General features: G+C 36.0%; 1 protein-coding gene across 1 annotated transcript in view; it reads left to right on the top strand.

The window, feature by feature from the left end:
• Positions 1-13,638, top strand: part of FSTL5 (follistatin like 5) — a 667,318-nt gene extending 653,680 nt beyond the window's left edge. The window contains exon 16 of the mRNA XM_074376817.1: positions 11,112-13,638. Coding sequence (XP_074232918.1) covers positions 11,112-11,814 — 703 coding nt within the window. The 3' untranslated portion in view covers positions 11,815-13,638. The remainder of the gene's footprint in view (positions 1-11,111) is intronic.
• The last annotated feature ends 242 nt before the right edge of the window (positions 13,639-13,880 follow it).

The raw sequence follows: 13,880 nt of genomic DNA, 5'->3' as shown, positions 1-13,880 counted from the left end.
GCACAGTCTGCAGATTTATCTAGGTGCTTAGTAAATGCATATTCCAGACTAAGTGATGGTCAGCAATTATCATGAGAGTTACCTGAGCTTTTAATCTAGAGTCCCTACATATTGTCTTACTAATTAATAAATATAAACACATATATACAGATATATAATACATGTGTATATGTTTACTATTAATACATATGTATATTTATTAACTCTTATTAAAAAGTAGATTATATTCATTGCCTGAATCAAGATTGCAAACTTCAAAATCAAACAAATGAATTTAATCCAATCTCCTAGCTTGATCTTGGGCATATTTATCTTCAGTGCAAGTAGGGGCTTTGCTTTTTTTATTTTTAATGATTTAATTATACCATTTATCCAATATTATGCTCTTTTCATATAACTTTATTGAATAAACATTCATCCTAAATTAGTGTTCTATAATATTCTTCAACATGGGTATTCTAATATATCAAGTGGCTAGATCATCAATTACAGAAATACAAATACTTTACAAATTTTCACTACTACATATATAATGTTATAAATATATTTGTGAATAAAGTTTTATCCATATTTATTATTATTTCTTAAGGTTATTCACCTAGGAAGTGAATTACTATTAAAGAGGGCATAAGTATATGAAAGATCTTTAAGGCTAACAGTTATTTTCTACATGCAAGTTACACTGATTGAAATTAGCAGTACAAAAATGTGCCCATTTAATTGAACATTTTTAACATTATATGTGTTCCTAATTTGTGACATGTAAATGGTATCTCACTGCTCTAATTTTATTTAGTTGAAAAATGATGAGCTTACTTGTTTCCTTTATATATTGTGATGCTTACATGCAATTTTCAAACCGTTCAGAAGTATATATAGTAATAAGTAAAAGCATCCATAGCACTTTTCTCCCTAGAAGAATAGACAGGTTGTTGAGTAATCTTTCAGTTCATTTATTGAAGCAATTACATGTAAGTGCATTAAAATATAATATTCTTTTTAATCTTCTATGCACTTGTTTAAAAATAAACAGTTTTGTAGATATCTCTGTCATTTTTAGTACATTATTAATTTTATAGCTGCAGCATGAGATTTCCTTTGGTGGATGGTTCATAGTTTATTTAAGCATTCCTCTACTGTTTGAAGTTTAGATTGTTTCTAAATTTCCTTACCATAGCCAGTAATGCAATGAGTATTTTTGTACATGCTACTGTGTTTTATGAGCATTTATTAAGGGGAGATACTGAGATGTTACTGCTTCATTAAAACAGAGTCATATTTTGGTTTTGAGAGATGATACTAAGTTATGCTCAGAAAAGCCTAAAATGGTTATATTTCTACCAATAGTAGGTGAAAGAACGTATTTAATCACATCCTTACCACTATTGAATCTAAACATACTTTATTACTGTTATCAATAGATTGGTAAAATAAATATCTCACTTTTTGGTTTTAATTTATATTTACCTAATTATTTATGAAGTTTTCAATCATTTGATGTTTGTAAGTTCTTAATGCTCCCCTTCATGTGAGGAATAGCCTTTTGGTTTTTTGCTAATTTTTTTTTTTTTCAGTTCTTTGCTTTTTCTAATTTTGGTAATTCATTATATAGTCAAGATATTCTTTTTCTGTTACTTTTTTCTTATTTCATAGATTGCATTATCTATTCTTCATTTTTAAAAATACAGTAACCTTTATCAAGCTTCAGCTTTTGACTTACCAAATGTGAGGGTCTTGCTTAAAAAAGGCCTCATCTTCTCCAATATTTAAATAGCTGATGCTTTTAATAATATTATAATACTGCTATTTAATACTGATCTTTTAATATTATTTTACTTTTATTTGTAAACTCTTTCATCTATCTAGATATCACCTTATGTCAGAAATAAGATATACATATATTTTTTCTTACTAAATAGCTGATTAACTCAACACTATATATTATGTATATTTATTATATTTTTAATTTCCCATATGACATGAATCTGCTTCTGAAATCTTTTTTCCATTCCACCAGTACTTTTCTGTATTGTTGAAACACCACTAGGTCAAGACCAGTTAAGAAATTTATATTTTAAAAATAAGAGGAGAGTACTAGTCACCAATGACAAAGATGAAGACTTAAGTGGAATAGAAATTGTGAAGCAGAGATAAAGTTATCTATCTTTATACATAACACTAGAAAATCAACTGTGATCCTACTAATTCAAAAATAAAATAATTCAGAATGCTAAGGGGTCTAAGCATAATATTAAGAAATTAATAACTTTATATATACTAACAAAAGCCAAGGTATAATGAGAAAAAAATCCATTAACATTAGCAGCTAAAAAGATAAAATATCTATGTATACATCCAAGAAGAGATGACTTTTTCTTAATATAGCAATGAAAAAGGAATCAAATAAATAGAAATAGATATCATATTCCTTTTAAACATGTTAACATTCAATTCATTAGTGTATAAGTTCAATAAATCCCCCCAAAACATCAACATTTTTAAGTTAAATCAGCTGATTCTAAAATGTAAAGCTAAAAATGCCAATCATGTTTCCACTTGATAAACTGACTGCAAAGTTTATGGATCACCACACATAAAAAATAGCCAATAAATTTTGATGAAAAAAATGGTGAAAGATTGATTTTCCTAGATATTTATACATATTTATAGGTTCAATAAATAAAATAGTGCAAAACTTAGGAAAGAAGGAAGAGAAAGAGTGATGAAATAAATAGAACATTCTGACATAGACTAAATGCCACCAACAAGTGGCATTCCAAATCAGTGGGAAGTGATGGACTATTTAATAAATTAGGTGCTAATAAATAGCCATATTGAGATAAAACAACAATATTTGAACCATTACCTTATATGGTAGGTTGATAGAGTAATGGTCTCCGGTGAATCCTGTGTCCCATGCTTTTGGGTAGTCTCCAGCCATATTGACCCTAGGCGTGGCCATTTGATTTGTTAATGTCAGTGGGACACAAGCAAACTTGGCTACTTAGTGCTTCCTGTCTTAGAAGATGCTATAGTCACCTTGTGAGGAAGTCTCCTATAGCATCCTTGAGGGTTGAAAGCCACACTGAAAGGGAGAGGCCGACCAATCCTAGGCTTCCTTGCTGAGCTCGGCCACCACCAACCCGATGGTTGGATGAAGCCATGTGATTCTACACGTTATTGAGTGTGCAGATTACATAACACATGGTGGGTCATCCTACAGATACCTGTGAGTGGCTATAAAATAAGAGAGTAAATATACTACACAGAGCGACATGAATGTATCTTTAAAATTCAGTGTTAAAAGAAGAAAAATTGAGACACACTGTGAGATATATGCCTTATTGTCCTTTAAATAAATGAAAAATGCAACAAAACACCCCCCCTTCCCTTACTCTTACATACCCAGGAACACACCCAGGAGAATAAAATTTTAAAAAAGTACTAAATCCAAATAAATGTCTAAACATATATTACATATAACCCCTCAGCCTGTTAAGCGGTAGGTATTCATGCAGTTTTCATCTTGGCTGAAGAAGATGCAAAAAGTAATGGGAAAATAATAATGCAACTACTAGTATTAATCATGTGGGTAACTTTGACTACATGACTTCTGTCTTTGTTCCTTAATTTAATGAAATACTATGGACTAGGTGGCTTAAACAACAAAACTTTATTTGTCACAGTCCTAGAGGCTGGGATGTCAGAGATCAGGGTGTCAGTGTGATCAGGTTCTGGTGAGGACCCTCTTCCTGGTTTGCAGACTGCTGTCTTCTTGATGTGTCCTCACATAGCAGAGAGACAGAGAGAGAGAGAGAGAGAGAGAATATCTCTCTCCTAACTCTCCTTATAAGGGCACTAATCTAACTCATGAGGGCCCCACCCTCATGACCTAATTCTTCCCAAAGGCTTTACCTCCAGATTCTATCACATGGGGAATTAGTGCTTCAACATATGAATTTGGAGGAGGGTGGAGGACACAGGACATGAACATTCAGTACCTACCATTTATTTAAAAGATTTTACTAGTAACTGGATGTTAGAAACATTTTCTACAATTTTACCAGAAGGAAAAAAAAAAATGCTATCCAAGAAGCATTCATTTCAGGTAAAAAAATCAAGAATTTTCCTTCTCCCAGTTTGCCAAGTTACACGTTTTTTCCTTATCCATTGCCAAATGATCTCAGTTAGAAGAAATCATTGTGTGTGTTACCATCCTCACTCCATGCAGCTCCATACATTCATTAGACTGGAGTGTTTCAGATTCTTTAGTTGGGGACAACTGTGCTGCTCCTTTTGCACATAATTTCACCCTTCTCCACCTTGCTCTGTCCCAGGAGTCTGGATGATAGGATTTCTGGTTAATCTGGCCGGTGGGAAGCCTGGCTGGAGATTGCAAGGAAACGATAGGACCAGAGTTTATAATCCCTAACTCTCCCCGAGCACTTTGCTGATTTCTCGGAGACCACCTGTTTCTTCGGATAAAGGTCCCAGCGCCTCCCAAGACAGACCTCTCCCCATACCGCCTTCCTTCCAGAATGTAACAGTGGCAATAGTTGTACTGTTGCTCTCCACAAACTACCGCCCTGTTCCTTGTGGTGAATTTCCATTTCTTTGTAAACAGTCTATTTATTACACCCTCCTTGATTTATTTCAATTAGAATTTGTTCTTTTTCTTCTGGGATCCAGACTGATACAGGCTTTCTCTTCAAGGGAAAAACTAGCACAACAGAAATGCAAATCAGTAGCTGTAATAGCGATGTGGCTACACCCATCTTTTCTTTGAAAAGTTTCCCCAAACACTCTTTGCAAGTCAGGGCACATAATCATGAGCACCTCACTGCTTGACATAATTACCTTAAGGACAGGGACCACTTATTTCCTCTCCATTTGCTTCCTAAGGTTTTATAAAGTGTACTGCACATAGTAGATTGTGAATAATGACTGAATTTGGTCTCATAGTCTCTAGAATCCAAATTATGCCAAACCTGGTTCCTCTTGGAACCTTTTTTCACCTCCTTTTCTGTCTTACAGGTGTACAATGGAAACTTTGGTATTATTTTTTGGTTAATAAGATTTTTAATTTGTTCATTGTTTATTTTTCTAATCTCCTTTTCTATTTCCACCCCTGTATTCACAAATTATCTCCTATTCTTCCGCTTACTAACTTCTGTTATGTCACTCTTGCATAGAACATTCCTAATCAGAAGAATAGATAGAATCAGGAAGGCTGAGTTTTCAGATTTTCTTGTTGTTTTTCCAAAATCAAGTTAGGAATAGCAACCAATCTTGGAAAATGCCTTCTTAAGGCATAGTTCTCTCTCTCTCTCTTTTTTTTTTTCCTCCGAGCTCTTAAGCTCTTCAAAAAAGTGGAAGACATTGGTATTTGAAATATTGTCTGTAGTCTATGTGGTGTGTACAGAATTCCTAGTAAATCTGTTTTTTATGTACATCCTGGGTACTCATAGATTCAGTAGACTCTGCAGACGCTGTGTTAATTCTGTCAATTAGACATCCCGAATATGCTGTAATTGAATTATGTATTTATGTCTCAGTTTTTTTCCTAGAAGAATCAAACTCCCTCCACAACAGAAAATAGGATAGCTGAGAAGGAACAAAATAGGGGACTTAGTTTTCAGAAACACAGTCTACTTCTTTTAAGAAAAAAATTTAAACTGAAAATATGAAAAAAGAAATATCGCTAAAATCTTTAATACAGAATTTCTGCAATGTACTTATGAAAGTCAGGCAGAAGGACATCCTTGAGTTTCTTTTTGCTTTTCAGCCGTGTGTGTTGAAAACAGAAAACTTCAAAGTGTCGTCCTTTCTCAGACACATCTAAGCATTAGGACAATTCAGAGACGGCCCTTGCTCTTGTTATAAATCTTTGCTAAATGTATCAATTCAGTTTCTCTGTACTCCCCTTTGCTCCAGTGTGAATGTGACCACTGTTTATGAGCAAGGGTGTTTTACTGAGCTATTTATGTGACGTTCAGATCAAAACTAAATTCTCTGGTACTTGAGTGGGAACAGTATTCAATCTTTTCCTACAAGGATCAGTCTGGGATAATAGAAAACAACTAAATATAAAGAAATTCACAGCCTAGTGACTGATGGAGCACGTCAGATTTATGGTTTGTGTCCATGAAAACTGTGTGTTAGCTGCAACACAGTGGAAGATGTTATTTCAACAGCACATTGTGTGTAGGTTTATATATTAATTACAAGGAGAGAAGGTTATAATTTTAGTTTCTTATCTGTTAAGCATTTCTTCCTTTCCAGTTGGAAAATCAAGATACTTAGAATTTAATTAGGGAAGCAAGATATTAATAATCCTGCCCATTACTGTTTATGAAGGACTAATTATTGACTTGATCATATGTTTTAGATATAGATTTTCACACATAAAATCTCAAAACAGCAAATTCCTATGGCTGTTCCAATTCTTTTGTGCAGAAATTTTATTTCAAAGAATATGGTTCCTGTAATTGAGACATCAGAGAAGTTTGGAGAAATGCCTTTTTTCAGCTGTGGATTGCATCGGAGTTGTTTTTATCAACAAGACAGTGTGTGTGGCTAATCTGATGATCCAGTACACACAGTCTTCACTTACTACTGTGCATTTGCATCCTTTGATATACATGGAAAGACTAGTTTTAAAATCTGGAGAGGTGTGGATGACAGGTTTGAGGAAAGAGAACACTGGAGAGAGAGTGTCAGGAACAAGTCCCAGCCTCTAGGATGGAGACTGGTCCTTAGCTGACCTCTAAATATTAGATGTGAGCTAGAAGGAGAACTGGTGGGCATCCGTGTGGACTCTGGGGAGAGACAGTACTGCATTAAGACTCAGGAGATAAAAATAATTGTTTCTCTGCAAATCTTAGGATCTTCTTTCACTCTTCAGTTTTGGGGCGTTGTGACCCTTGGCACACCGATCATGGCAAATTAGTACAGGTCATTAATTGAAAGGATGGGATTCCTTCAGTAGCATCTCGGGTGATAGATTAGAAGGCAAAACAGAAGCAGAATAACGTGGTAGATGGCATGGGGTGAGTGCCTGAAACAGTGCTTGGGGAGACTTTATGTGACCAGATCTATCTGGCGAATGTCCAGGGAAATATCTGAGGAAGTCATTGATTCCTCCAGTGCAAGAACTGTAGCCTGGTCTTGTGGGATGTGGACGTCTCTGACCAGCTGCCCTTTATTAGACTTCACAGGGTTTCAATCATGCTTCCCTTTAAATATTTGTCCTTTTCCCCTCTCTGCCAAATTGCTTCCTTTGCTGTGACATCCACTCTGACTGGAGCTCTCCAGGTCCTGAGAGATCCAGGTCCCAAAGTCAGCCACAAAATGTTCTGTTACTTTTACTGAAAATCCTTGAATAAGACAGGTATGGATGGATTCCAAATTCCAGCATGTGTGCAGAGCTCAGATTCCCCCAGCACTCCACGGCTTACTGCTCCATGCCCTCAGTAAGAACTGAGTATCAGTAAGGGCTAGGGTTAGGCAGTTTTTGTTCCTAACAACAGGTACAATTTGGTGATTGGCCAAAGCTGTGGACTGGGCATAGATCCTGTAGATACAAGCAAGAGCAAGAATAAAAATGTGAATTTCTATTGTCCACGTGATCTCTATTGAATTCCCAAATGAATAAATCTCATCATATTTAGGTAATCCTGTCTGCTGATTTTTAGCATTGTGGGAATACTGGCTACAAAGACAATTTGGTCATTTTTCTTTTTTCATCCACAGATTCTGTTACCTGTTTTCTCACAGGAAATATAGTATTTGCTATATAATAGGAAAATGATGATATTTAAGGTGTGAAGTGTGGACAATTTCTGTTTATTATGAATGTACTGTTTTCTTGGTAATAAACACACATTCCCTCTCATCTGCAAAACAAGATATTTTTATCCTCTTCCTGCTGATGAGGAAATTGAAACTCATGGATGTCAAGGACTTTCTATAAGGTCACATATTTATTATATATATATATATATATTTATTATATATAAAAAAAAATAATGGATCATTAAACTAAATCAGCCCAGATTGAAAACCCCTATTTCCTCCAAAACAAGTTCTCGGAAAAACACTCTCCCCTCCTCACCAAACCTAAAAACAAATCCACACAGTGCCGTGCTGAGAGGTTGAACTTTCTGCATTGCTTTACATCCCTACGAAAAGAAGGAATTTCAAGAATACGTTTCCACTCTCTCATTTCTCATAGTCTGCATCTTCCTAGACACGGCCTGACAAATATTAGACAAACTATGTTAGACCTAGTACCATGCAGGATTTTATTATACTAAGCAGGCATGAAAGTTGAGAGCCTCGTAAATATTAATCACAGACTAATGAACAGTGGGAGACTTCTGAATATCAGTCTGTACTAGGGGGAAATTCTGAATTAGAGACACCACTTCCTGCCCAATAAATCAGTAGTGAAAAATTGCAGGCGTCCTCAGTGCATCTGCTTATATAGCCAGATCTCGAGTCCTGCAGGAGCCTACAGTGCGGATGCCAACATGGATGTAATTTGATCACCCCCCATGGAGCTTTTGCGTTTTCACCTGAACCAATTTTTAAAAAATTTAATTACCTCCAAAAGAGGCTGGATGGTATCACAGAAAACTTGAGTACATTCTTCAGCATCAGTTAAAATAGTTCGAGAGTAGTTTGAGCATGCCTCTTTCTTCCTCTTTAGCATTCAAAAACCATTGCCTGATGGGAGGAGAGGATGTGCAGTTAAGAGGAGAGCTGAAATGCCAAACCTTGATTGGCTTACGGCTTCTATTAAATGTGCACATTACTGTTTTTGCCTCTGAGCACACATACAGTGTATAACAGAAAGAAGACAATATCTTCCATCATCATTCGTAATTCTGTCAAGGATACCAGCCACCATCATACGTCTACACACTTGCCTATCCATAAGGACTGTCAATGGATGGAGAAACATCCTTTCCTAGAGTCCAAGTTCATGATTTACCAACACAAGTATGAGAATGGGTGATGATATTTAGAATTTTATATTTTTGATTCTGATACACAAAAAATAATAGGATTCAGTTTTCAATTTGAGGGTCTTTTTTCCTTCTTAGTTTTTGACATCCAGGTAGCATTTAATACCTACACTAGGTATTAAAATTTTAATGGGGACATTTAGAAGTGTTTGTTAACAATATAAATGTCTCTTCATACGATTGTAATCAGGGCTGAAATTTTATCCTGAAAAAGTAGAGCGTGAGTTTTGTTTACTGAAAGGACACAAGAAAAGAGAAAGGTCCAGGAAATCAGCCAGAAATGGCCCATGTCATTCTGAAATACACTAGAATGATTATTTTCACAATAATTACCTTCTTCCATTTCAAGTATATATAGTAAAAGTAATAGTTACAAAGTCAGTACTAGTTTAGCAGAATCCTATAATTAAGCATTAATCCCTAACAGTTTTTCAGTTTTTTAAATCATTCAAAATATGTAGACCCATTGAAAGCAGGGTGAGTAATTTTGCTCTACAATATATTCCTGGTGCCTTATAATAGGTGAAACCTGTCTGTTTGGCATAATGAAAGGATCCTAGTAGTTGTTCAATAAATATTTTAAAAATATTTTTAAAGGAGTAGTTTTTCTTTTATATGGAAGAATTCGCACTCTCTCTAATGACAACAAAGAATCTCTTGACAAATATTCAAACATATATAAACTATAATATGATTTTGTAATTATATGCAATATAATGATATAGAAGCAGTTACAGTCTTTCTTTTTACTTTTTAAAATTTTTCGATTGAAGTATAGGTAATTTACAATGTGTTAATTTCAAGAAGCAGTTATAGTCTTATGTCTATTTTAGTAAAACATTTGTGCTTCTGCATTTGATGTCTTCCACAATTCCAACACAAGATTGATTTTTGGAGAACATTCTTCTTATTTTTTCTACAATATTAAAGGTCTGAGTTTATTTATATTTTAAGTTTACCAGATGCTTATATTTGAAATTTTAAGGAGCTGTTACACTGAATGCAAAATATATTCATCCTTGTCACAGAGACTTCTGATAATTTACAGGTGGCATTCAGGACAAATGCTATGAAAAGCGCTGAAGTAATTAAAGAGACCACCAACACATTAAAAATATATATTTATTTTTAAATTGACTTAAATGGAAAAATGCCGTAAATTTCCAAAGTTCATCATTGTTCATTATAAGGTAACCAAGACAATGCAGATATATCATTAAAAATGATAACAATATTACCAGGACAAGGATGAAAATTTTAACTTGTATTTAAAATTTATAATAAAATAAATGTTAAAATCATAAAGATAGTTAATGAAGGTGATCCTAAAATGTAATAAACAGAAGTCTAATAGTTCTGTACCCCTCCAAAATCTGCATCTATTGAGGTAGTGAGGCTAATTAAAATGAGAAATTATGGACAGTTATCTAAATAGTGATGTCAGATTTATTTGATAGTCATAAAAAATATAAGAAGCAAATGAAGTTAGTGAAAGAGATACAAGTATTTTTTTTTTTAATTTTTGAAAAATTTTGGAGGGGAGGTAATTAGGTTTATTTATGTATTTATTTAATGGAGGTGTTGGGGATTGAACCCAAGACCTCAGTGCCTGCTAAGCACGCACTCTACCACTGAGCCACACCCTCCCCTCTTATGCTCAAGACATTTATTCTTGCTGGCTTTTCTAGTAGTTAACTAAGCTTATTCAATATCAAAAAGTTTAGAGAAAAGCAAAATCATGTTTCCTTGTTTACCCTCTATGGTAAAAGTAAAAATTCGTTGTTCCAATTAACTAGATCTATCGCTTTTAATTATTTTGCTTTCTACAGCACGAGTTATAATTGTTTGGCTGTAATGAAAGGGTGACCTAGAGGAAGAAGGCGGGCAGCACAGTTTCAAATGAATTCCAACACGATCGTGACACCTGACAATTAATGTGTGGGCTGGGAGGTCCCCCCAACCCAGTCTTTGCCCCCTCCCCCAGCCCTCACCCCACCCCCAGTACATTTCCCGCCCCCAGTTCATTTCTTTATTGGGTCCACTCTGCAGTGACCTGTCTGACTCTGGTTTTCATCTTTTCAGGTTCGGATTTATCCTTCATAAAGATGAAGCTGCACTCCAAAAAATTGACCTTGAAACCATGTCATACATCAAGACGATCAGCCTGAAGGACTACAAGTGCGTCCCGCAGTCGCTGGCCTACACGCACCTGGGAGGATACTACTTTGTTGGCTGCAAACCCGACAGCACTGGGGCGGTGCCTCCGCAGCTCGTGGTGGACGGTGTCACCGACTCCGTCATTGGCTTCAACAGCGACGTGACGGGCACTCCGTACATCTCCCCGGATGGGCACTACCTCGTCAGCATCAATGACCTGAAAGGCCTCGTGAGGGTCCAGTACGTCACCATCAGAGGGGAGATTCAGGAGACTTTTGATATCCACACAAACCTGCACATATCTGACCTGGCCTTTCAGCCGTCCTTTACGGAAGCCCACCAGTACAACATCTACGGCAGTTCCAGCACCCAGACTGATGTGCTTTTTGTCGAGCTCGCCTCGGGGAAGGTCAAGATGATAAAGAGCCTTAAGGAGCCTCTCAAGGCAGAGGAATGGCCTTGGAACCGGAAGAACAGGCGAATCCAGGACAGTGGCTTGTTCGGTCAATACCTGATGACCCCGTCCAAGGACTCTCTCTTCATACTAGACGGACGACTCAACAAGTTAAACTGTGAGATCACTGAAGTCGAGAAAGGAAATACAGTCATTTGGGTCGGAGATGCCTAGGAGTGCTGGTAAATAACCACTGAATGAAGGGTTTTCCAGTACGCCGCACTTAATCCGTTGTTTCAATTTACAGCTTAACTTTTCAAGTTTATAGCCGAGTCAAACATAAGTTACTTGGTCGGCCCAAATAAAATAGACGTTGTTTTCTGGCAAAGACATACACAATTAGTACTATTGGTTGATTAGAAACATTTAACACAATATTTATTGGGAAACCATATCAATGACAAGAATCAAATCTATAGCTATGTTTAAGCCAATAAACTAGAAATTTAAATACTCCAGAATAACTCAACTGCAGGGAATTTCAAATGACTTTAAGCACCATTTCATTCTGAGGGTGGTTTAGCTATTTTTTTTTCTCCATTATTTTGCTATGCTTAAACCAGAAATAAAAGGTATGGAACCTTGAAATTCTTAAATCAAAAAATTCTGTCCCACCCACTGTTTATAATCTTTTGTGCCTTGAAGGGAATGTCACAGGAGGAAAAGGAAGGCTAAAAGCTGCATATTGAACACCTGCATACCCATAAATATCTTGTCAATAAAAGAGAAAAGTCTAGCAAAGTCTAGCAAAATCTAGCATCTTTTGCACCAAACCCAGGCTTGGGTCATGTGTTCAACCCTCAATGAGCTATCAGTTGAAGACATAAATTGGCCTTAGGTTGTACACAGGTGACAAACTCTATTTGACAGTCACTGTACAATTTGCAGCATGCTATGGAAAATGGGGAGGAAGGGAGGAAAACAATTATGGGAAAATGTTTGCAAAGTACTGTCCACTCAAACCTTGCTTTCGATCACAAGAGCGCATTATATTTTTAATGCAAGTTTGTCTGGGATGTCAGCTACTTAAGATTGTCTGCTGTTAGCAGAAGAGATTTTTTTTTTTCCTTTCAGGTAGTCCAGTGTTGCATCGGCAGGAACTTTCATTTCAAAAAAAAAAAGAAGCATTATTTATGTCTGCTTAGAGTAAACCAAATAGGGAAATTAACAACCGGGAGAAGAAAACTGGCTAGAGGACTGACGAGCATCAGTGGGTTAGGAGGATGCGCGTTAGAACCTGGGAGTCGGGGGACAGCGCCACAGTGGTGAGGAAGGATGTGCTTCTTCATTGCCACTGCTGTTTAAATATCACCCAACAAAGGACCCCCTTCTTTATTAACTTTCCTAAATGACTTCTGTTTGACTCCTACATAATCCTTAAATGACTCTCGCTGACTGTGTGTAGTTTGAAACCTAACTGATCTTCTTATTTGAGACACTGCATAGAGCTAAAAATGATTGTTTCTCTTTTTCAGGGCAAAGAAAAGGCCAGTAGAAGTGGATTAAAACTAGTGAGTAGGTTCATTGCAATAAGCAGATAATTATACAGGCTTTAAATGATAGCTTACATGTTTTGAGAATCTTTTTGTTTATGTTTTTTGTTATTGTTGCTAAAAATGCTAATGAGCTGTTGAAATGACCTCCATTTATTGAAGGTAATCCAGTAAGGTCTTTTTTTAATACAAATTTTACTCAAGGTTGTGTAAAACTGCTTAGAAACCTGAACTTTTCTAGTGTGTCATATCTTATGTGTATATAGCATCCTGAGCTGTGTGATACAGTAGATTTCTTCTTAGCTTAAGGACATATAATGGGAGGAGATGTAAAAAACAACAGAAATCAGCTTACGTTTCTACTTCTCTGCTTTCCTTTTTAGCAAGTTTCTCCTTTGTGAACATGCACCATCTGCAGTGTCTGTGCCCTAATGATTTAATGGAAGTCTGTCTCAAACACCCTCCTCTGGTAGCTTACACTACGTGGATGCTCTGTCTGTAGACATTGCTTGATAAAAGAATAAACTTCTTACATTTTAACCCGTGAGCGTTCCGTCAGTCTTTTAACGCGCATTCCGATGTTTCCTTCTGTTTTTCCTTCCAGTGGTCTGCCTTATTTTGAAAGTGATGGGATACAGTAAAGGGCAGGTAATGTGAGCTCAATCAAGAAAATAATTTAGTTTGTTCTACTCTATCATTGAGTCACTGTATGTCTTCATGTTTAAAGCAAGATATCTATCCCTGTAA

This window comes from Camelus bactrianus, chromosome 2, assembly GCF_048773025.1.
Source record: "Camelus bactrianus isolate YW-2024 breed Bactrian camel chromosome 2, ASM4877302v1, whole genome shotgun sequence".
In the NCBI taxonomy this organism is placed as follows: Eukaryota; Metazoa; Chordata; class Mammalia; order Artiodactyla; family Camelidae; genus Camelus; species Camelus bactrianus.
This window is presented reverse-complemented; position numbering and strand designations above follow the sequence as displayed.